Below are 22,670 nucleotides of genomic sequence, written 5' to 3'. Positions count from 1 at the left end.
ATTGAACTGATATTTTAAATAATGTGATAAAAATAAACGCATTGCATTGTATAAATAATATTTCCTGCTTAACATACTAGTAAAAGGCTTATTTCGGTTACTTGTCTATGAGAGTTTGTCTTCATAGACAAGCTTGTTTTGTCACTTATGTTCGTTAGAATTACCTATCTTCATACGTCGAAGATATCATACGAGGTGACCAATAGGGTTTACAGAACTCAATATTCTGCCAATTCAATATGTTATAGACCCAGAAAGAGTCATAAAGATAAATATAATAATAAATAATTCTTATACTGTTTTATCTAAAGTAAGATTCAGAAACGAAACTAAGCACAAACTATGACTAGCATATATCAAAATCCAATACGTTATCATACGGGAGTCACACTTACATAAATGTCGCTTATGAATGAGTCGACGCTTTAGATAAGTACCACTCTCTTACGTCAAAGAGATGTTTAACATACAGAAGTTATAAATCGCACTAGCTGCATCTAAGAAGTCAAGACCTTGAGGTTGAAGTAAGATATTATTTAGAAAGCCATTTACAATTTGTAACAGATTTTAACAAAACTTAACCTAGTAAAAGGTGGTTGTTATTGACGTCATGGTAAAAGGCATTCACTATGGCCTACGTGATAGTGGGCACGCATTGTGTACAAACAGACAAAAAAAGCACTGTGAAAAAGGTTCAACCTGGGTCATGCTAAATATAGAGTGAAACTAATATTATCGTGTATGAGGTATAAAAACTTAGCTCTGAGCCTCTGGAAAAATACGCTAATCTAATGAAGTTAATTCGGATTAAGCAGATTTTTTTTTATACAACAGGGTGCAAACAAGAGGCTCACCTGATGTTAAGTAATACCGCCGCCATGGACACTCTCGATGCCAGAGGGCTCGCGAGTATGTTGCCGGCCTTTTAAGAATTTGTACGCTCTTTTCTTGGTTCGGAAATACTTCAGTGGGCAGTTTTTCTTAATAGCCTTGGCGTCTAGCCAGAGAATCGAACTTCCTTACTTCGATTCGTAAGGAATACAATACAACTTGTAAATGACGCTGAAAATTTAAACCCATCCTCGAAACTAATTGAACGAACAAAAAAATCAACTAAATAGTACAAATTTTACTAACACAAGCACATAAGATTTATATAGATGTATTCCTTAATAAAATTCACATTAACTTCAGTATTATATAGATTGTAAAAAAAAAGAATATATTTACTTTTTTAACCTATAATATATGATGTATTAAAATAAAAATCATTCGCAAAATTCAAGTATTTAAAAAATAATGTATTCTTTGAACTCTAAGGCCTACTTTTATGGGGAGAAAAATATTAAGACATTGAAAATTTAGATTTATTTATTTTTATAGGTTGTGTTTATTTTCACAAAAGCGAACAGTCTATAATATGTAGTATAGCTAATGTTATAACTAAGTAAATATTGAGGCAAAATGAAGTTCACGTACAGACAGTAGAATATATAATAAAATAGACATAATATGAAATTAAAACAGTTTTTGTCTTGTTTTGTGTATTTGTTTTTATGCATTGTTGATATAACTACTGTTTATTTCATTTAAACTGTTTCAGTTACGATATTTATACCACGTTTAACCGTCATTGGGTATTTTATAAAAAATGTATGATATGGCGCAACACGGTCCTAAAAAAACAAAGATAGTGGAATTTTACGTCGACGGCGTTATGTCAACACTTCAAGCAACGGGTACTACAAAATATCTAAACCAATTTATAAAATTAATAGGAAAAGGTAAGTATTTACAATGAATACAAAGTGTTGTACGTTATACTAACGAAAAAATAATGTAAAAGTAAATATATACTGCTAAATACTGCAAAAATAATTAGAAGCAGTAGTACAATACAGATGTTCCCATATTGGAAACGAGAAGAACAAAAACATTGAAGTCTGGATGGACATTGGCAGTTATAAAATACCGGACTATCTCTAGAGGTTTATTTCTTATTTTATTGATGACGGTATACTATTTTTAATGGTTTATCTTCAGAAAGGTTGAGTAAATTAGTTAAACTATTTATATCAGGTTTCTACAATAAAATATTACAATGAGGAAAGATTTGTATTCGTATACAAAAATTATGTTTCGCCGTGCGAAGCGGGAAATATTTATGTGACAGGAAGCAAAATATTGGATTAAGGTGATAACTGCCGCCCATTGACAACTGCAACTCCAGAGGCTAGCGGGTGTGTTTCAGGGAGAACGCTCTGTTCCTCCCCCCTAAGTCCATTCCTTTTATAATAAATCACAAACGCTGTTAAATGTTTTGGAAGCAGAAAAAACTAATATTAAGCAATCTTACACAACTTGTACTTGATGTTGCATCGTCAAGTCTATACTTTGTTTTTTATTTTGTCTGTGGTCAATGTCTGTTTGTATGAAATGTCAGTGGCCTTCTCTAACTAGTTATAGTTCAAGAACCTGCACGGGATTTGAGTGCAACAACATTGCGTCTGAATTTCCCTTTAGTTATGAGTCACTATTGTAAACAATTTCATCATTAAAAAGCTTTGAGAAAGAACTATATTACTTATGAAGGACAAATAAGCAATGTTTATTTAGGTTTTATTTGTTTTTGGTTTAAGTAACAATTGTAAGGGAATCAAGAAATTCTTTCTAGACGGCTTACATATAGCTCTAATATTATTTCTTCATAAACAAAAGGCTAATTCTATACAGCTGTTTTACCGATTACTAATAAGAAATATCTGTATATTAGTTCGGCCCGTAGTAATTTCCCTAAGACAACAACAGAAGTAATAAATTTTCGATCATTTATGAAAGAACGAACACATTTCCATGTATGTATTACTATTAATCTTTTTTATCTGTAAAAAAACTTTTAAATTCAAGCCTTATTCGATGGAATTACGAGTTATATTACCTTAAACGCCCAACAATATTCAGAGAAAGTCACGTACTCAAGAATCCTTCGCTAAGAAAGGAAGTCTATCTTGAAGGATTGTTTCATAAATTAAACGAATAATGTATTAAATTAACAGCGCTGCGATCGCAAAAATTACCGTTTTTCTTTTGTTTCAAAAAATATTATTTGACATATTTGACAAAGACATATTTAAGTCCTGAATACCCTCGTCACGAAATTTACGTCTAATTTAACTCTTATTGATATTTGAATGATATATTTATTTTATTGATCATATTGACACCAAATAACTAAGGTAAATTTCCAGGGAATACCAACATATCTTCAGCGAAGCTATGTATGACTCCCGTTGTTGTACTCTGACACCAACACCATTGGGTTGTAACGCCACTGAGTTGTTTGTTTTAAGTGAGTTAAAAAACAAAGGAAGGAAAAACAAAGGAGAAAAGTCTAATTGTTAAATTTTTAGTTGTTAAATTAGATACGAAAATCATCCATTCATTATCCTCCCAGAAGCTCGGGTTATATGCGTGAGCATTGACCGATAAGACAGGTTCATTTTAAAAAGCACATATACTTGGCAATAAACTGCGTTAAAAGTTATACACTGGAAATGTACTTGAAAGAAGAAGTGAAATGTATTAAAACTTTTCGTAATATTTATCACCTGATGCGTGACGTGTCGGTCAAGGGTATCTGGTTTAAGCCAGCTTTCTGGGTCACAGTCAAGGTGATAACTGATATTAGATTTATGGATTGTTGCATATTTGTATAATGGTACTTTCGAGTTATGTCAACTTATATTTTCAGAATGTTGATGAATGAATTACTTTTCAATTATTTTGTAGTCTCGTAGATCGAGAATATTTAATATCAAATTATGAATTTACTGCCATCTACACTGTGTGAGGGAAACTATGTAAAGTTTGGTATCCTATAAGCTTTAAACGGTTTTTATCTACAGTAATAGGTGGCGCTGCAAGCAAAAAAAAATCGAGAATGTCATTAACAATTTATATTTTACACCTGTTTATATTGTTTTATTTTACTATCACTTTTCATTTAGTCTTTAAATATTTCATGATATCGTCCCAAATATATTAAACGAAATATATAAATAAGATTTTTATGTTTTACAATAAATAATTACACAAACCGTAAAGAAGCAGATATTAACTTACCCAGTATTGCTCGTAGGTGTCCCTCCAGAGTTTGGAGGATTGTCATTTTGATCTCCTTCACCGATTTGCCAAGGAACTGTTCGCAGGCAGTAGTTAAAAGCTCGTCTTCGTTCATTATCTTGCATTGGGCGACACCTGTCACCGTCAGTGGAACACCTTGGGCCGTCTCCACGTACTCACACATGGGATTAAGAGTCATAACCTGGAAGAACATAAACGGAAATTTGCCGGCTTAGTTAATTTAAAAAACAATTATTGCTTCATAAGGCATCGAATCTTATTAGAAGTTTTTCTCAGATGAAATATCTTCTACCTGTGTTTAATCGGAGATAACCTTTATAATCTAATAAATAAAATGAATACAAGGTTATCAATAGAAACAGAACTCTCGTCTTTACAATACGAAGTCCCATTGACATACTCTGCTACAATTAAGATGTTTTATATGTTGTAAGCATAAAATAAAAACAGTGACCCAGCAACTTCTCGCCGAAATATCTATTTCTGTTTCGTGAGCATTTATCTTAATCGATAAGTAACTAACCAGCCTTCTGTGCCTGACACACACCATCAACTTCTTGAGCTTACGTCCAAGAAGTCAAAAGTGTCTGACCTAAGACATAAGAAGCACGCCATTTTACTCAAGTTTCCTTCACCGTGCAGGCGTGTGTTATAGATAGAACATTTCTTTGGTGCAATGTTTTCTAATGCTTGACATGAGCTTGGGCATGCTGAAGCCTCTAAACACTGCTTCTTACAATAGAGTTAATTAACATATGTAATTTTAATGAATTATTATTATTATTTTTTAGATTTTTTATCTACCTCCAGGGATATACGTTGTACGTCTGTGACAAAACACCACGCCCATGCCCAGCCACCGACGATCGTTCGTTTTTGAGTTGAACCGAAACAGCCACCTGGAAATAGTTTCAATTAAATTAATAAAACACATTTAAATACATTTTCTAATCATTTAAAGCTTTACTTATGTACAATTCAAATAGCCGTATAACTTCATATTTAATATTGGATAATTACTGTTTTAATAGTATCAGACGTTGAGGTGAAAGTCAGGATTTAATATTGTATTTGCATATGTATAGATATAGCGTGTTAAAGGATTGTAGTCATTCTCGTTTAGGCACTTAGCCCGTTATACAGGTAACAGCTAGTCTAAAACAATAACCTGGGGACTGGTCCAAAAGGAAAAGCAACAAGGACAGACCTATACAGCGGGCCGATAGAATCCAAAAAGTAGCTGGAAAAATTGGATGATGACGATAAAAAATTACATCGTGTGTATTAGTTGGCGGAGCCCTTCTCCTGGACAGAGGCCGCATGTTTAATTAGTAGTAAAATTTTATTTATATATTTTTTTGTTAAATGTATGTCAATTAGATGTGGATGAAAAAAGGCTCATTACTATTATTACATATAACAGGTTAGTGAGAAGTAATTTGTCGTTTTTTTTATTAAATTGAGGCTTAAATGTCAATTATTCGCTTCGATAAATTGAGAAATCACATAAATTCAAACTCTTTATGTTGCCCCTTCCCTATTCTGTGATAAGTAATACCTTAGATATTTTGCGGAGAAAGAAAGAAACCATCCCAACCACTGCCTGTCATATGTCAGGTACATGGTGGTACAGGTGCTAGAGAAATTTAGTATGTCATCATAAGCATGCTACATAATCTCTTCCATAGCCTTTTTTATTTCAAAAATACGCTCTCGCAACTGAACTAAAAAAATATAATTATTAAATAACAATTGTGAAAAACTATTAATATAATTTTAAAAATGGTACGTGAAATTACACAGAATATGAATAATAGGCGATCATACGAACAATACATTCAGTTATTGTCTTTTAGGATTAATAATTGGTATATAAAATTATCTAAATTGGTAGATAATATGGACAAAACGTAGGTACAAAATAATTAAGTGTTGAATCGTAATAGTGAAAAAATATTAATTGCTCTCAGCAGTGACGAGGGTTGGCAGATCTAAACAGGTATATTTTAGATATACAGTCACCTGTTTTTTTCTTATGTTATTGGAAAATTATAGTTTATATTATATATTATATTTATATATATTATATTTATATATCCTGTTTACGTTAGGTAAGTCATGGTTGCCGTTGCGTCCTGCCTTCCTGCATGCCATCGATAAACAATTTTACAGGTTTTCATTCCACTGAGTATTACAGATTAATTTATTTAAAAAAAAAACATATTTTTATATACGTATTTTTTCATTGATATTAATTCAATCTACCACTCTACCAGACTCAGACTAACACATACGCACACTATATAGTCTGTCTCACTGTAACCCGTACAGGCCACGCTTACGCTACGTCAGCGAACTCGTATACGTCATCGTGTGTTAGGTTGTTTTCGTTACGGAATTTCTTGATTCAGCCGCTGCGCCCGAAGCCCGCGATAAAATCTATGCAATAGCTTAATACCCTTACAGGTACTAACATTCTAATAACGCAATCGCGAGCCCTCTGGCATTGAGAGTGTCCATGGGCGGCGGTATCACTTAACATCGGGTGAGCCTCCTGCCCGTTTGCCCCTGTTCTATAAAAAAAAGCAAATTATTGGCACTAAAATTACATCTTCTATGTATATTTCAAACAATTTTGATTTTTAAGAGTTTTCCCAATAAACAATTGCATATATCTTTAAATCATTATAGTTCTAGGCTCCTTCAAAAACATTTAGATAACAATTAAATGTGTATATCATAATATTTTATTAAGCTATACATAATTTCCGTGTATATATTAATCAGTAACGCTACCACTTTTTAGGCCTGGGACTCAGATTTCTGGTTTCGTGATCGTTTGTTTTTCCTTATATACAAGCACGAGCCTTCTGTGCCTGACTGTCGACGTTTTGGGTAATCCCGGTTTCCTCATGATATGTATTTCCTTTACCGTACGAGCGGATGTTAAATGAACACATAGATAGTCCATTGGTACTCAGCCCGGTTCGAACCTACGACCTCACGAGTCGCACGCTCAAGGCAAAAGGCCAGAAATGTTCATAACGTTTTTCTAAATTAGGGTATATTTATGTTAATATTTATTTAATTGCGAGTCATTTTCTTATATATTCACTAGATTCAACAAATGAAACGACACAATAGATGTCATCTGTAAGGAGGTTTTAATAAAAAACTTCGAAAAAATCATTTTTCAATAATACGCTTTCAATGTTCGGCAGCCTATGGTAGCGGCAAATGCTTATTGTCAAATGAAAACACTCTCCCATCCTTTCACTGTCGACTCACGCGCATTCAGGAGCACAGTGTGAACGTGCAAGTTGGTTTATAATAGAACCGAATAGAAAAATAAATGTGGACTACGCATTTTGTGATGTTTTTGATGTTTGGTGAAAGTGTAATTAATTAAAGGTTAGTAAATTTTTAACAGTAATTTTTTATCGATTTAAATTGATAAGATTTAATATTAAAAAAAATGAGTTTTACCTGTTACATATTTTCTTGCTTTTAGACGTGAATGCAATATACACAAATTACATTATCAGTAATAAAATATATATCGCCAACCTTATCTATATAAAATTAATATGTAGTAAATATTAAGAAGTATATTTTTTACTAATAAATCTAAAATCCTAAGTATTTCGGAGTATCTCAAAAAAGAATTATTTAACAGGATTCAGAAATAGCTTCATTATTAGCTTATTCAGCTTCTTGGTGTGGATAGGCCATTGACTGGTGTTAACAGGTTTAGGTCTTAAAAGTTATGGCAATGAAAGTGCACTGTATGTATAAAAACCTAGTCAATAATTAATTGAATTCAGCTGTTCAATGTCGTCCGTTTTTCTTAATGTATCCTACTATTGATTGACAATTTATGTTTCTTTACCTATAATAAAAACTTATCGCAAAATACGTAAAGCGCAAAACTCGAAGACTGCTGCGCCAATTCAAGTATTTGTTTTATTCCTTGAACAGAATTGACTTTTTTGTGGAGAGAAATTGTATAATATATAATTGTATGTTGTATGTAGTACTTAGGTTTTAATTACGAAGATAATTAAGAAATATTAATATAAAAATAATAATAATATTAAGGCTTAGTAAAAAAATCATATAAAAAACGAAGTTCACGAAGGCAGCTATGAGTATATGACGATTTCAATTGATAATTATTAATTATGATTAAATTCTTCAATTATCTAAAGAAATAGATTTTTTTTAAAGTGAAATGGACATACCCATTGGTTTTAAAAAACAGAAATTCAAAAGTCAAAGCTTATTTTTTTTTAATGGAAAACCTAACAGCGCCACCAAGTTATTGTAGTCTGCTAAATTTAGTTATAGCCCTATAATTCAATAGAATTTAGAGCCAAAATGGCTGAATATTGTGCTGATATTTTGGATCTCAATATGACCATGAAAAAACATGTTATTTAATTTTAAAGTTGTAATTAAAATTCCATCAGTAACTAATGTTACGGTTTTTTACTTAGCCTTGAAAACGAAGTAACACTAATAATTATACTTTAGCTTTTCGCTAAATTGTTTGATATTGAAATATATGAAACCTATAAATATATGAACGATGAATCGTTCTTTGAACAATTTGTTACTTATTTGTGTTATCTTATCGCTTTATACCAAATTAAAAAAAACCAAATACACTTTATATTTGTGTTATATACGGTTTTTTAATAAAACAAAAAAGAATGACTGAGATAAAGATGGCGGCGTGAATAAGCGATAATATTATAATTGATTCATGTATAAAGATTCTTCTTCTATATAAGATCCATAAAACCTACCTACCTACCAACGAAACAGGTCAATCAAATGTGTGAAAGCGTAATAAACGAAATCATTTAGTTCGGTCATTACATGTTTTGGGTAAAAGTGGAAAAATAACAACTGACCGGCATTTCCCTGACCATTACCATTGGAGCATATCGAAGAATGCGTAAACGAATATCTATGTTGTACCCATATATATTCTTAGCACAGATCTTGATTTTTGTAAATATCTCAATGAATGTCTTTTCGACAAGATTTTAAACATTTCTATAGAACTTATATAAATTGTCATCTTTTATTCAAGATAACGCTTCCGTAGGCGTCGCACTAATCCCTGTGAAATTCCACGTCATAATCCTATAAACACGTAAAGAAACTTCAAGTTTTTACTTGTTAGTTATTAAATGACACAAATACACATTATATATTACGATCAAAAACACTCCTCAACGTAATTAAACTCCAACAATTAAGATCAAAGGGTTAAAATCGACTAATATGTGTCACGTGACTTTTACTAGAAACTATACTAGAAATATGAAGAAGTGTTACTCTCAGTAACACTTCTTCATATTTCCAAATAACCTATTATGTTCTAAATATCCATAATAGGATATTAGACAACCACTATGTTAGGGTCATATTCAGATACGTGACTTAACGTAAAGTTTGACTTTGGTACGTCAAAAACGCGTTGGGTTTAACCATGGGAGAGTCATAGTACATTAGAAAATAATTCTCTTAAAGTCTTATAAAATTTTGTTGTTTCTAATACCAAGCGCAAATAATTGTAATATGTTAAACCGAAAAATTAGCAAGAATGAAACTTAATTTTTATTTTAAAAGCATTTGACTAATAAAAATAAAACAAATCAATTTTTAACTATAAGTAATCTGTAATGACGTTTCAACACTAGTAAAAGTAAAAAACTTGGAAATTTAGTCGACATTTTCTTTGATTTTACACTTTGGCAATTCGTATTACGTCTGTTCAATGTATATGTATGTATATTAAAATTCGGTCACTCTTCTACTAAATTCTTAGATAATGACAGCAATGACATTTGGAAAGTGGAACAGAAAAAGATTCATGCGTGAAAATTGCTGAAATGTAAGAAAATATTCTTAACGAAAAACTATACAATGATTAATTAGAAAACGTCTATTGTTATTTATGTATTTGCAATTTCGTTTTTTTTCTGGACTTTGTTGTTCAAAAAAAATTGCTTGAAATTGAAATAAACACATGATTCAAACAAAGAATTGTCGTACATAAAAAATTTAAAGAATTCCAAATTTAAAGACTGACCCCGTCTGATATCAAGAGCTAGAGCTCCAAAAGAATGTTTGCACAGTAGAGGAGAAATGATGTTAATACAAGTTCGGATTGTATTGTCTGGTTTTTTGATTTGATTTATGGACAGGCCGAAGTGTTAATTGCCGATATTGATAGCGACAAATTCCCCGGAGTATTAATCACAGCTATAGAAAGTGAATCTACCTCGTCCATTGGACCGGAGCATGACTCCGGCGCGTACGCAGAATACTAACAGTTTCCGGTGTCGGGTGAAAATTGTGTTATATAATTAGTTACAGTAATTCACAAGTCAACCTTAATTATAAAATGAACGACGTCACTATTATCATTTATCGAAATCCGTTCAGCAGTTAAAGTGTATTTAAAATAATTTTTCAGAATTATTTAAAATGACTCAAACAAAACCAAGAAAATAAGAAACCCTTAATATTTATTACATTTGTATATATTTATGACATAGTTAAATAATAAGTACGTAATAGCGATAATCGTTTCAAATGAATCCACTTTTAAATTTTGGATTTCGAATCTTCTAGAACGCACGCGGTTTTGATCACGTACTCACCGATACCACTATTTACCGTTATGTCTTTCGTGTTGCTTTAACGGTCACCTCATTTGTATGACCTGCATTTTGCATCCTTTTAGTTTACCCCGATCGTCTTTTGTTTACTGTTCCTATGTATTTTAAAATAAGAATATTTTGAAAAAAGAGGTTATCTTAAAGAATTAAGAAATATTTTTTTTATATTAATTGTTATATTGATATAAATTGTAACATATTTAGAACAGTTTTGTTAGTCGTGACAGACGCAGACAAAGTTTGTTACTTTTCTAAGAAACATGGAAATGAACGGATTTTGAATTTCATCAGTTGAAAGCGAAATTATTCTAATATGGCATTATGACTAATATTTTTCGTGTAATCATACTAAGAAAATTAACAATTTTAATCAATATTCATGACAAAAAGTAAGAATCTCCATTAATTCAACCGTAAACGTTTGCTATCCCACAATTCATAAGTACGTAAAATAATATATTATCATTATGTGATTTCAGTCAAAATGAGCTCCATAGTGAATGTAGCCGCCGACGTAATATCTGGGACAGCTATTGCAGCCGCAGGTACGCAGGTAATCCTTCTATACTTCCTAATATAATGAGCGACACTTTATGAATAGTTCTTGAATCTAGGATTGGATATGTACCTCTAGGTATAGATAGCACTTTATTAAGCACGCTAGAGTTTCACCTCTTTCTTGTTGACATCCTCAACAGCACGATTTGGTTCATCGTTTCTTGTCAAAATAGAAGCTGAACTTCTTCCCTAGACAGTATGATATGGTTTCATTTAAGAAGGTGGTTAAATAGCCATATCCTGGACAGAAGTGCCCTCCAATATGTGACATCACACTAAACATCGGGTGGGATTGGGGGCAAACGTCCGTCCAGATCCGAATAAGAAAAGGCCACCAATCCGGCCAATTTTTCAAAGCTTTCTGTGCATTTCCGGGAATCGAACGGACCACCTAGGAGACACAGATCCCATGCATTACCATTTTAAATGATAATTCTTATAATAGTAAAGAGACGTTAGTTATGATGACATACGATTTCGATGTTGAATACTATATATTCAGTCAAAATCTGCTATAACGACATCAACGGGACTACTCATTGGTCGTAATAACCTATATTTACATTAATAATTGTTACTAAGTACCAAATACAATAGAATTCAGCCGAGAGCCTATGATTTTGGTCAATATAACCGGTATGTTGTACGGTTCTCCGTTTTCTATGATGTCGTCGTAAAGGATTTGACTATAGTACATATATTTGTTTCACTTTCCTTTTATTGTATATCAAAGTAAATCCCCTTGATAACATTTCTAACTTTATACATTTTAGCGCCTTTGAAAGGTTACACGCAACACACACTAACAAAGATTTGTATAACACAAATGTAATATTTTTAATTCCGTAAATGTATAATAAAAGTGTTTGTATAAATTCCAGGTAGCATGGTTTATACCAATGTTAGTGGCTGCAATAGCTTACTACCAATACGACCAGACTGACCCTGAGGGAAGGCCAGCTGATGTTGATGAAGCGACATTGTTACCATACTACGATTTTATCGTCGTCGGCGCTGGTTCAGCTGGTCAGTGAGTACTTTGTTTTTAACATTCTTATTTCAAAAAATCCCTGAAGGTATAGGAAAAAAGTTCCTAAAGCTACATTGTTAACTTTCGTAAGGGCTAATCAGTTTTCTGTGCCTACCAAAGCAAAACAAATATTTCCAATCGAACCCAAAGCCATGCTAAAGTCACCAAGGCTTGTATCAAAATTTCTAATTAATAGGTAAGAAACAACAAATAGGAAACTTAGAAGAAGAGTTTATATTAAGTATATCATAAATAGTACTCAAGCTCTAGTTTTACCTTAGGGGCGGTTCAATTATTGCGCACTATAGGGGGATTGGTCATTGATTTTCTTATTTCGTGCTTACGTCAAAAATAGTTATTTAGTTTTTTATACATATTACCCCACACACTATGATTGAAAACAAAATGCATTTTCGAGGATTCCTACAAAAAATTAATACATTATGTACTATTTTAGGGAGCTAACTTTTGCTGACAAGAGGAGGGGGTGGGGGGGATAGCACTAAATCTGCTAACTACTTAAGCTTACATAATACTTTAACGGCCCCTAAAGAATAACTATATAGATTGGTAGGTATGCTATTGTCATAAAGAGCTTTAAAATTTTACAACTGAATGGTTAGACTTTCGTAAAATACAATGAACGATAGAATACAATAATTGAATACAAATATTCAAGTCATTTCATATATCCCTGTCCCTGAAATAATATTGTATATTATAATAAGTATTTTACCAAAAGATATTAATTTACAGGATCAGTGGTAGCCAGTCGACTTTCAGAAATAAATAACTGGAATGTCTTACTACTAGAAGCTGGTGGAGATGAGACAGAGATATCAGATGTGCCTCTACTTGCGGGATATCTGCAATTGAGTAAACTTGACTGGAAGTACAAGACGGAACCGCAGGGCACCACTTGTTTAGGTATGTTTAAAATATTGAATACTTGTTAAAGAGGCATTCTGAGAAACATTAACTCAGCGCAATTGCAATACTTATGAGTTTGTTGAACTAAAATACAGCGTGTCCTAAATTTTTTTTTAATTTCAGCCATGGAAGGTGGTCGATGCAACTGGCCTCGTGGTAAAGTACTAGGTGGCAGCTCTGTATTGAACTACATGTTGTACTTACGAGGAAATAAAAAAGATTACGATATATGGGAGTCTTTGGGAAATAAGGGTTGGGGATACAAAGATGTACTATACTACTTCAAGAAGTCAGAAGACAATCAGAACCCATCGTTAGCCCAAACGCCATACCACAGCACTGGTGGATACCTTACAGTATCTGAAGCACCATACCACACTCCACTTGTTTCAAGTTTCATTGAAGCTGGCTTGGAAATGGGTTATTTAAATCGAGATATTAATGGCGAAAACCAAACAGGCTTTATGGTTGCGCAAGGAACACTGCGACGCGGGAGTCGCTGTTCCACTTCGAAAGCATTCCTGCGACCAGCCAAGGATCGCTTGAACTTACACATTGCAAAGAACTCCTTCGTAACAAAGGTTTTAATCGATCCGAGAACTAAAACAGCCTTTGGTGTAGAATTTGTGCGGAACAAAATGATTTACCGCATAAGGGCAAAGAAAGAAGTTATACTATCTGGTGGTACTATTAATTCCGCTCAATTACTTCTTCTCTCAGGCATAGGTCCCGCAGAAGAACTGGCGAAACATAAAATACCGTTAATACAAAACCTTAAAGTTGGGCGGAATTTACAAGATCATATTGGTCTAGGGGGTCTGGCATTTACAGTTAATAAACCATTGTCAATTGTTGAGCATAGGTTACACACTGTTAGTACGCTTATGCAGTACGCTGTATTAGGAGAGGGACCCCTAACTATCATGGGTGGAGTTGAGGGATTAGCCTTTGTCAATACAAAGTACGTTAATGCTTCCGACGAATTTCCTGACATAGAATTTCACTTTATATCTGGATCGACAAATTCAGACGGAGGTGGACAGATAAGAAAAATTCATGGTTTGACTGAACAATTTTACAAAGCGGTGTATGGTCCAATAAACAACATGGACGTGTGGAGCATTATACCGATGTTACTGCGCCCTAAAAGTAAAGGATTTATTCGATTGCGTAGTGCCAATCCATACGACTATCCTTACATATATCCTAACTACCTAACAGACGAACTGGATGTCAAAACTTTAATCGAGGGTGTAAAAATAGCAGTTGCTGTCTCAAAAACTGAAGCATTCCAGAGATACGATTCAAGGTTGAACCCCTATCCTTTCCCAGCCTGCATGAGTATACAACGTTATACGGATGCATATTGGGAGTGTATGATACGACAATATACATGTACCATATATCATCCGGTAGGCACGGCAAAAATGGGGCCATATTGGGACCCTGAAGCAGTCGTTGATCCAGAGTTGAAAGTGTATGGTATTCAAAATTTACGAGTTATAGATGGTAGCATAATGCCTAATGTAGTCAGCGGAAATACAAATGCACCAATTATTATGATTGGCGAAAAAGGAAGCGATATGATAAAAGAATTTTGGTTGAAGCGTCGACGTTCTAGGTATTACTTGTGATGAAATAAAAAAGTACAAAGATTGATAGGAATTTAAATGTAAATATTATTTATTTGTTATCTTAATTTAAGCCTGATTTAAAATACAATTATTTTTATTCATACATTCTTGACGTATTTTTTTAAAAGACAGAGCCTTTGACAAAGCATATCTATTTATTATAATGTCGTAATATACAGGTATAATAAATCCGAAGAATCATATTGCTGATCCGAAATACTTTGCAATTGCACAGAGTAATCAGTCTATGGATTAAAATTAATTTCATTTATGTTTCCGTCAGTAAAACATGGATGTTTTTTGTTATGATGATCTTTAAAATTTTAATAATTAATATAGAATCAAACATTTTTCTTTTTGTTTTTATTGCAATATTTGTTTACTTATTATGATTTATGTCACTGGGTTTTAAACGAATTCCATACAATGAAAAAATATTTTGCGTAAATTAGTCTGTATTTCATGTATTAATTCACAATAAAATTTGAATTGCTTAATAATTCTCGCTAATTCAGCGTTTGGTTATAATAAAATCATTAGTTGAAATTCTTTACGCCGTAAAGTATCTCGTAAAATGGAGAGCTCTGGGATTACTTCAATAAGACCGCTGGTGACAAATACAAGAATAATGTTTGGGCTCCTTCCTGGTCTGGGATCGCTGATAGTACTTCGTATGGCCATTCATCTTTATCGGCCGGAGCTTGAAGATGCTGAACACAGAGTACGGGACTATCCTTTTGATCAACTCTACGATTGTTACGATTTTATTATTGTTGGTGGGGGCTCTGCAGGTTCGGTGCTCGCTAATCGACTGTCCGAAAACCCGGACTGGAACATTTTATTAATAGAAGCTGGTCAGGATGAGAATGTACTTTCCGAAGTCCCAGTGCTCTTTCCTGTTCTTCAAACCTCGTCCATAGACTGGAAATTTGTTACTGAACCAAGTAGTGAATATTGCTTAAGCATGATTGGTAATCGATGTAAATGGCCAAGAGGTAAAGTTTTAGGAGGTTCAAGTGCTATAAATGCTATGCTGTATATACGAGGAAATAGACACGATTATGATAATTGGGCTAAAATGGGCAACACGGGCTGGTCATATGCTGAAATATTAAAATACTTTTTAAAGGCTGAAGACATGAGAATACCCGAATATCAAAATGACCCATATCATTCCGTGGGAGGACCTTTGACAATAGAGCATTTTAAATTTGAACAGCCAATCACTAAAAAAATATTAGAAGCTGCACAACAGCTAGGTTATGATGAATTGGATGTTAACGGTAAATATCAAACGGGATTCACAAGATCACATGCTACAGTGAGAGATGGACTTCGTTGCAGTACAGCTAAAGCTTATCTAAGACCAGCATCAAAGCGGCAAAATCTTCATATAAGTGTGCATTCATTAGTTGAAAAGGTACTCATAGACGAAAACAAAAACGCTTATGGTGTAAAATTTACAAAACATGGCAAAACTCGAATAATAAAGACTTCTAAAGAGGTGATAATTTCGGCTGGCGCAATCCAATCTCCGCAACTATTGATGTTATCGGGAATTGGTGATGTTAAAGAGTTGAAAGAGGTTGGCATTTATCCAATAGTGCATTTACCTGGTGTGGGAAAAAACTTACAAGATCATGTAGCTCTTGGTGGACATTCATATTTATTCGATAACCCTTTTACGAACGGATCGGATTATTGTTTTAACCTCAATACAGTATTCTCTATTAGCAGTTTAACGGATTTTGTTTTTCAAAAAGTTGGACCATTATATAGTATGATGGAAGCAGAGGCTATGGCGTTTGTCAATACAAAATATCAAGATCCATTAGAAGATTATCCCGATATTCAATTGTTTATTGCACCTACTGCTGATAATATGGATGGTGGTTTATTTGGTAAGCGTGCAAATGGTATAACTGATGAAGTTTACGCTGAATTGTATGAAGATATATTATACCAATCATCTTTTTCGATAGTACCTCTTTTGTTAAGGCCAAAAAGCCGAGGATTTATAAAATTAAGGGACTCTAATCCATTTTCCCCACCGCGCATTTATCCTAATTATTACTCTGAACCAGAAGATATTCTAAGAGTGGTAAGTTTTTAACAATGCTCATGACTTGTAGTAAAAGTTAGATATATGACTCAACCTAATTACTGTTCTATCACTTTAGATCGAGGGTGCAAGATTTGTTCAGGCGTTAGTAGAACAACCAGCTTTACAAGAACTGAATGCTAGACCTAATCCAAACCGAAATCCGGGATGTAAGGACTACGAATTGATGTCTGACGAACATCTGGAGTGTCAAGCCAGACACCATAGTCTTACCATCTATCACCCAGTCGGTACCTGCGCCATGGGACCTATGCATAACTTAGAAGCAGTCGTTGATCCGAGATTACGAGTAAGTATGTATTATATTTAATACTGCTAAGTGTCAACTCAACCTGCATATACCGTATCTCTTATATATCAGTTATGGTGAATTTTTATATTTTATTATTTATAATCAATTAATTGGTAATAGCTTTTGTATTCGTTTAGTAGAAAATCCCCTGTCATTATCTATTTAATTGCTTTGCCATAGAACATTAGCCGTATTTAACCTAATACATTTGTATTTATGTACACCACAGGTATACGGTGTCCAAAGTCTTAGAGTGGTAGATGGAAGTATAATGCCCAACATAGTAAGTGGAAATACTAATGCCCCAATTATCATGATAGCAGAAAAGGCTTCGGATATGATAAAAGAAGACTGGGCAGAAGATAAAACAGGCGTACACTGTTCTGTAAGAAATTATAAAAGAGCTGATGAAGAACACCAAATAGAAAGCAATAATAGTCTTGTATATGATTTATTTAACGAGACAGCAAACCTTTTTGACTATTTATCCGACAAAGATCCAGTATCTCTCACCTCACACAAGCCTGAAGCTTCAACAACAGAAAGGAGTGATACTAGCCAGATCGCAATATCAAAGAAGAAACCATATACACCCTATTCATCGCCGCAGGATTATGAACCTATGAATCCTCAATATTTGTATCCATACAATTGGTTTAGTCAATATACACCAAATTACCTATGGTCTAATCATTTGGATTTGGTGCCGAGCTACAGCAATGAAGTAAATACAGTTGGGGATATTCCAATATCCAATAACCAACCGGGATACATTGCACAACCTTGTAATAATATAATAATCAAACAATCGTACAATTTTAATCATGGTAACCATAGAAAAAATCATTGTAAATTGTGGCTTTATTTTGATGGAATAAATTATAGAGTCCATTTGTAACTGCAAATTTTAACATACGCAATAAACTTTTAAAACTTGTTAAATTTGTTTTTTATTATGACAACCACTTTATAACTTTGTATGTCGACAATTATTTAAATAAAGTAAACAAGTATTAAAGTTTGATTTTAATTTTGATGGAATGTTCGATTAATAATAACAAAAACACCTTTTGTGAACAACTTCCTACTACCCTCTTGGTTTTAATAGAAGCCAGAAACAGTAATTTGATCATTTTTTTAATAACTTTGTACAACAATACTCAGTCCAGAGGCCCTTGCTTACGGAGTTCTGTTCTGATCAGTTCAGTGATAGGGACCATTAATATAGTAAGTTAATAAACATAGAACATTCTGTAATAAATAACTTCATGAACCTTCCAGGTGCATTAAATTACATTATATCAATAATACCATGCTCAATGAAGTAAAACACTATCATGCTATTTAATTACAAAGGTAATAAATATATCATTAATAGTTGTCATTTATTTAAATCATAAGCCACATTTAAATGCATTTAGTTGGACGTCTCAATAAAAATAATGGAAGCAAATATTTCTAATACATGCCCCTCGGCTTTTGCTGGTACAAGTGGTCATCTTTTTCTCAGTGCCATAACAACATTATTAGCCACACACTGTTCAATTTTCGACGACTATCGCTGGCCAGCAGACCAGGCCCAAGAAATTTTGAACAAAAAAGGTAATTTTTTTAAGTTCTTGAATTTAATAACAAACTTTTTTGCTATACAACCTCCCCAGACGCAACAGCTATTTAAGAAAGATTATTTGCTAATCAAACGTAGATTCAAAATAGAGTTTTCTTTGATAGGCAGTCGATTCTTGAAAATTTGTTTATCATATTCCATACTAAATTTCAATTAAGCAACCATAGGTATATACGCATTTTCAGATGTAACGTACGATTTTATTGTGATTGGAGCTGGATCTGCTGGTTCTTTGGTGGCTGGTCAATTGTCAAAAGCCAAAATAGGTTCTGTATTATTAGTAGAAGCTGGAGATGACCCTGGAATTGATAGCGAGGTATTTTAAACATTAGATTATTTAATATTAATGCATTTATGTATGTTTCAAAAATAGTTGAGGTGGTATTTATTTTTCATGCCATTTTTTTTTTCTAGAATCGTTAAGTTACAGAATATTTATTAAAAATTATCCTAATTAAAAAAATTTTGCAACAGAATCTTAGTAAATGTTAAGATAGCTGCTAAAAGTTAATTTCTTATGCAATAACGTATCTTTTTCAGATCCCCGCTTTTTTATTTCTCAACCAGAATTCAGATCTTGATTGGCACTACAAAACGTTATCTAGTAATGATAGCTGTTTGGGTTTTGTTAACGAAAGTTGTATATGGAGTAAAGGGAAGGGTATGGGAGGATCTAGTTCAATTAACGCCATGATATATGTAAGAGGTCATCCAGAAGACTACGAAGCCTGGGAAGCCGCAGGAAACCCTGGTTGGGGCTACAAAGATTTGCTAAAATACTTCAAAGCACAGGAGAACCTCTTTAATTTCTCAAACCAATATAAAGATAATGAAAATCCTTGGTATAATGTAATTGAAAACGCCTGGGCAGAATTAGGTTTTAAATCATATAAATACGAAGGAGATGAGTCTTTAATAGGTACAAGAAAGGCTAAGTTGGTGATAAAAAACGGTAAACGATTGAACACAGCGAAAGTGTTTCTTAATAAAGCTGAAAACTTATATATTATGAAAAATACACGTGTTAATAAAATTATTATCGATGAAGGGACAAAAAGTGCAAAGGGTATTGAACTCAAACATAAAAATGGGACAAAAATGATTATTAATAGCAAAAATGAAATTATCGTTTCAGCTGGATCGGTAGCTACACCTCAAATACTAATGCAATCTGGAATAGGTCCTGAGAAACATATTGAAAGTTTAGGAATAAAAAACATTTTAAACTTGGATGTCGGTAAAAATCTTCAAGATCATATATTGTTCCCTATATTTTTAAAAACCAAATTTAACACAGAACTGTCAATGGATGTTATAAATTTGTTGTTACTTCAGTATATGTTAACAAGAACCGGCCCATTCTCAACTATCGGCATAACAGATTACACAGGATTTATTAATACACTAAATTCATCTGATTGTCCAGATATTCAATTTCATCACATTTATTTTACGAAGAGAGATGATTTTACACTCAAACCGTATCTTGAAGGTATCGGTTATAAAAGTGAAATCATACACGCAATCAGAGAATTAAATAATGAGCATGATTTAATCGGTATATATCCTACATTACTGCATCCTAAATCACAAGGCCAGATATTGCTATCTAAGACACAGCCAAGAAAACCAATAATTAAGACGAATTATTTTGAACACCCAGATGATATGCTAAGCTTGGTTAAGGCTGTAGATTTTGTTCACAAATTAGAGAAAACTACTGTTTTTAAAAATCTAGAAATGGAAATTTTACCATTGAATATACCAGACTGTTCAACATACGTATTTGATTCGGAAGACTATTGGAAATGTTATATTAGACATATGGCAACAACAATTTATCATCCCGCAGGAAGTGCCAGGATGGGTCCGAAGGAAGATAAAAGTTGTGTTGTCGACCACAATTTGCTTGTTCATGGTATGAAAAATTTGAGAGTGATTGATGCAAGCATAATGCCCACACTACCAGCCGGCAATACAATGGCACCGACTTTAGTGGTAGCCCAAAAGGGCGTGGATATTATTTTAAACGACTATAAAAATAGAGATGAATTATAAGTAATATAATTCCGAAAAATTTCATATATAACATGAAACTTACTACTTTTTTTAACTGACAGCAAAATTAGCGCGACACAATAACGCGTTCATTTAAGTAAATTTTCAAATTGACATTCAAACTTTGTTTATGCAGGCGTAAAATATGGGAGCCGTCGACACATAGTATTTTAAGAGAAAAAGTTGATATATTATTTTAGTACTTAGTACTATTATCATATGTGTATATAACGAGAATGCGAACGCTAAAGTAAAAGGTTATTATTTGATTTTATTATTATATAATTAATATTAAAGATGTATTCAAGTATAAAGATTTATGTATACCAGTTGTATTAATAAATATTTATGGTATCAGAATGTCTTTGGTAGCTTACGGCACAAGTGACCTTGCAAATGTTTCGTTAGACGATACAGTGTTGAAATTTCTTCGCTTTCACATAGGTCCGAGACGATATTAAGAAACTTTTTCGTAGTGATTGACATCCTTTTGTACAGTTGCATATTGCAACATATTTTTTACAATTACTATGTATAATGTGTTTGGTACACTGACAAATTTTCTATAATTCGCTTACCTAGAAGATCTAAACAGGAGTTCTAAATAAAATCATTCTAAAAAAAGTCTGAATCAGAACTCAACTAATGGTTCTTTAGATGTGTTTGGAACACACACGAACGTAAATATAGTATTTACGCTGAAACTGTTTTTTCATATTTAATACAACAAAATGAAAGGTCTTTCTTATGCCTTTTTAATATCCCTTCAGAGCTTTTTTAATGATTTAAGTTTTAAGACCATTTATTTAATGAATTGCTTCATTTAATTGCCATCAACAAAAGTGCAGGGATATTTTTCATTTATTCATTTCTCTATATTTAGACTCAAATCTAAGCATATTTAAGAATACACAGTAAAGATTCTATCACTTTTCATATAACTTACGTATAAATTGCAAAATCTGATGTCACTTCCTATACAACCTACATTTGTCATGAAATACGCACAATAACATCGTACATTAATTATCTAGAAAGATCCTCTTCTTGATTTTTAACTTAAAAATTGTATTACATAACATCATGTAATTACATTACTATTACAATTATATTACTTTCACTAAAATTTGGCGTCAGATGCACTTTTTTAGAATTTAATTAAGTATGTTATCACTTATTATTGATATTGATAGTTTTACTGTTGCAATGAGTGAGAATAAAACATTTATCGACTCATCCTAAACCCTATATCTCTGTCGTAATCGGTAATATAATCGAGGTTCGATTCCTAGAAAAACAATTACGAGTGTAAGACAAAGGCTACTAACAACATGACGCACACAATATGGTTCTGTTTAATTATTTAAGGATTAGGGAAGTATCAGAAACATACTTAATTCGATTAACATTAGACTATATTGTCAAGAAGTTACATAATATTGCACAAGATATGTGATTAGTAGGCGCATGTGTGTCACATTAAGCTGACATAAATGTTTCTAGGAATCTACCTTAAACAATTTTTTCATCGAGCAATGACATCTATTGTTACAGAATAATATCTAAAGATACTTTCATCAT

General features: G+C 32.8%; 4 protein-coding genes across 7 annotated transcripts in view; 3 read left to right on the top strand and 1 right to left on the bottom strand.

Annotated features, from left to right (window-relative positions):
* LOC111000406 (flotillin-2) overlaps positions 1-22,670 on the bottom strand; it is a 152,989-nt gene that overhangs the window by 22,024 nt on the left and 108,295 nt on the right. Inside the window, exons 2-3 of the mRNA XM_045631027.1 lie at positions 4,948-5,042; positions 4,123-4,324 (exon numbers count right to left, since the gene is read on the bottom strand). Of these exons, the coding sequence (XP_045486983.1) occupies positions 4,123-4,324; positions 4,948-5,042 (297 nt within the window). The remainder of the gene's footprint in view (positions 1-4,122; positions 4,325-4,947; positions 5,043-22,670) is intronic.
* On the top strand, positions 7,420-15,295 carry LOC111002030 (glucose dehydrogenase [FAD, quinone]-like). 4 transcript variants are annotated; one of them, XM_022272154.2, is made up of 5 exons: positions 7,420-7,554; positions 11,318-11,391; positions 12,278-12,422; positions 13,183-13,353; positions 13,480-15,295. In XM_022272154.2, exons 2-5 carry the CDS (start codon positions 11,323-11,325, stop codon positions 14,988-14,990), a joined length of 1,896 nt encoding a protein of 631 aa, XP_022127846.2. In that variant the 5' UTR covers positions 7,420-7,554; positions 11,318-11,322; the 3' UTR covers positions 14,991-15,295. The 4 variants fall into 4 exon arrangements, with proteins under 4 accessions (XP_022127846.2, XP_045486982.1, XP_022127921.2 ...); XM_045631026.1 differs by lacking the exon at positions 13,480-15,295 and having other exon boundaries at positions 12,278-12,426; positions 13,183-13,282; XM_022272229.2 differs by lacking the exon at positions 7,420-7,554 and having other exon boundaries at positions 11,316-11,383.
* LOC111002265 (glucose dehydrogenase [FAD, quinone]-like) lies at positions 15,419-18,340 on the top strand. The gene is made up of 3 exons (XM_022272444.2): positions 15,419-17,091; positions 17,171-17,401; positions 17,634-18,340. Exons 1-3 carry the CDS (start codon positions 15,565-15,567, stop codon positions 18,300-18,302), a joined length of 2,427 nt encoding a protein of 808 aa, XP_022128136.2. The 5' UTR covers positions 15,419-15,564; the 3' UTR covers positions 18,303-18,340.
* LOC111000221 (glucose dehydrogenase [FAD, quinone]-like) lies at positions 18,775-21,679 on the top strand. The gene is made up of 3 exons (XM_022269634.2): positions 18,775-19,006; positions 19,217-19,347; positions 19,572-21,679. The coding sequence occupies exons 1-3, from the start codon at positions 18,847-18,849 to the stop codon at positions 21,087-21,089; spliced, it is 1,809 nt and encodes a 602-aa protein (XP_022125326.2). The 5' UTR covers positions 18,775-18,846; the 3' UTR covers positions 21,090-21,679.

The sequence above is a fragment of the Pieris rapae genome, chromosome 14 (assembly GCF_905147795.1).
Source record: "Pieris rapae chromosome 14, ilPieRapa1.1, whole genome shotgun sequence".
NCBI classification, from domain to species: Eukaryota; Metazoa; Arthropoda; class Insecta; order Lepidoptera; family Pieridae; genus Pieris; species Pieris rapae.
Note: the sequence above shows the minus strand (reverse complement) of the source record. Positions and strands in the feature narration are given on the sequence as shown.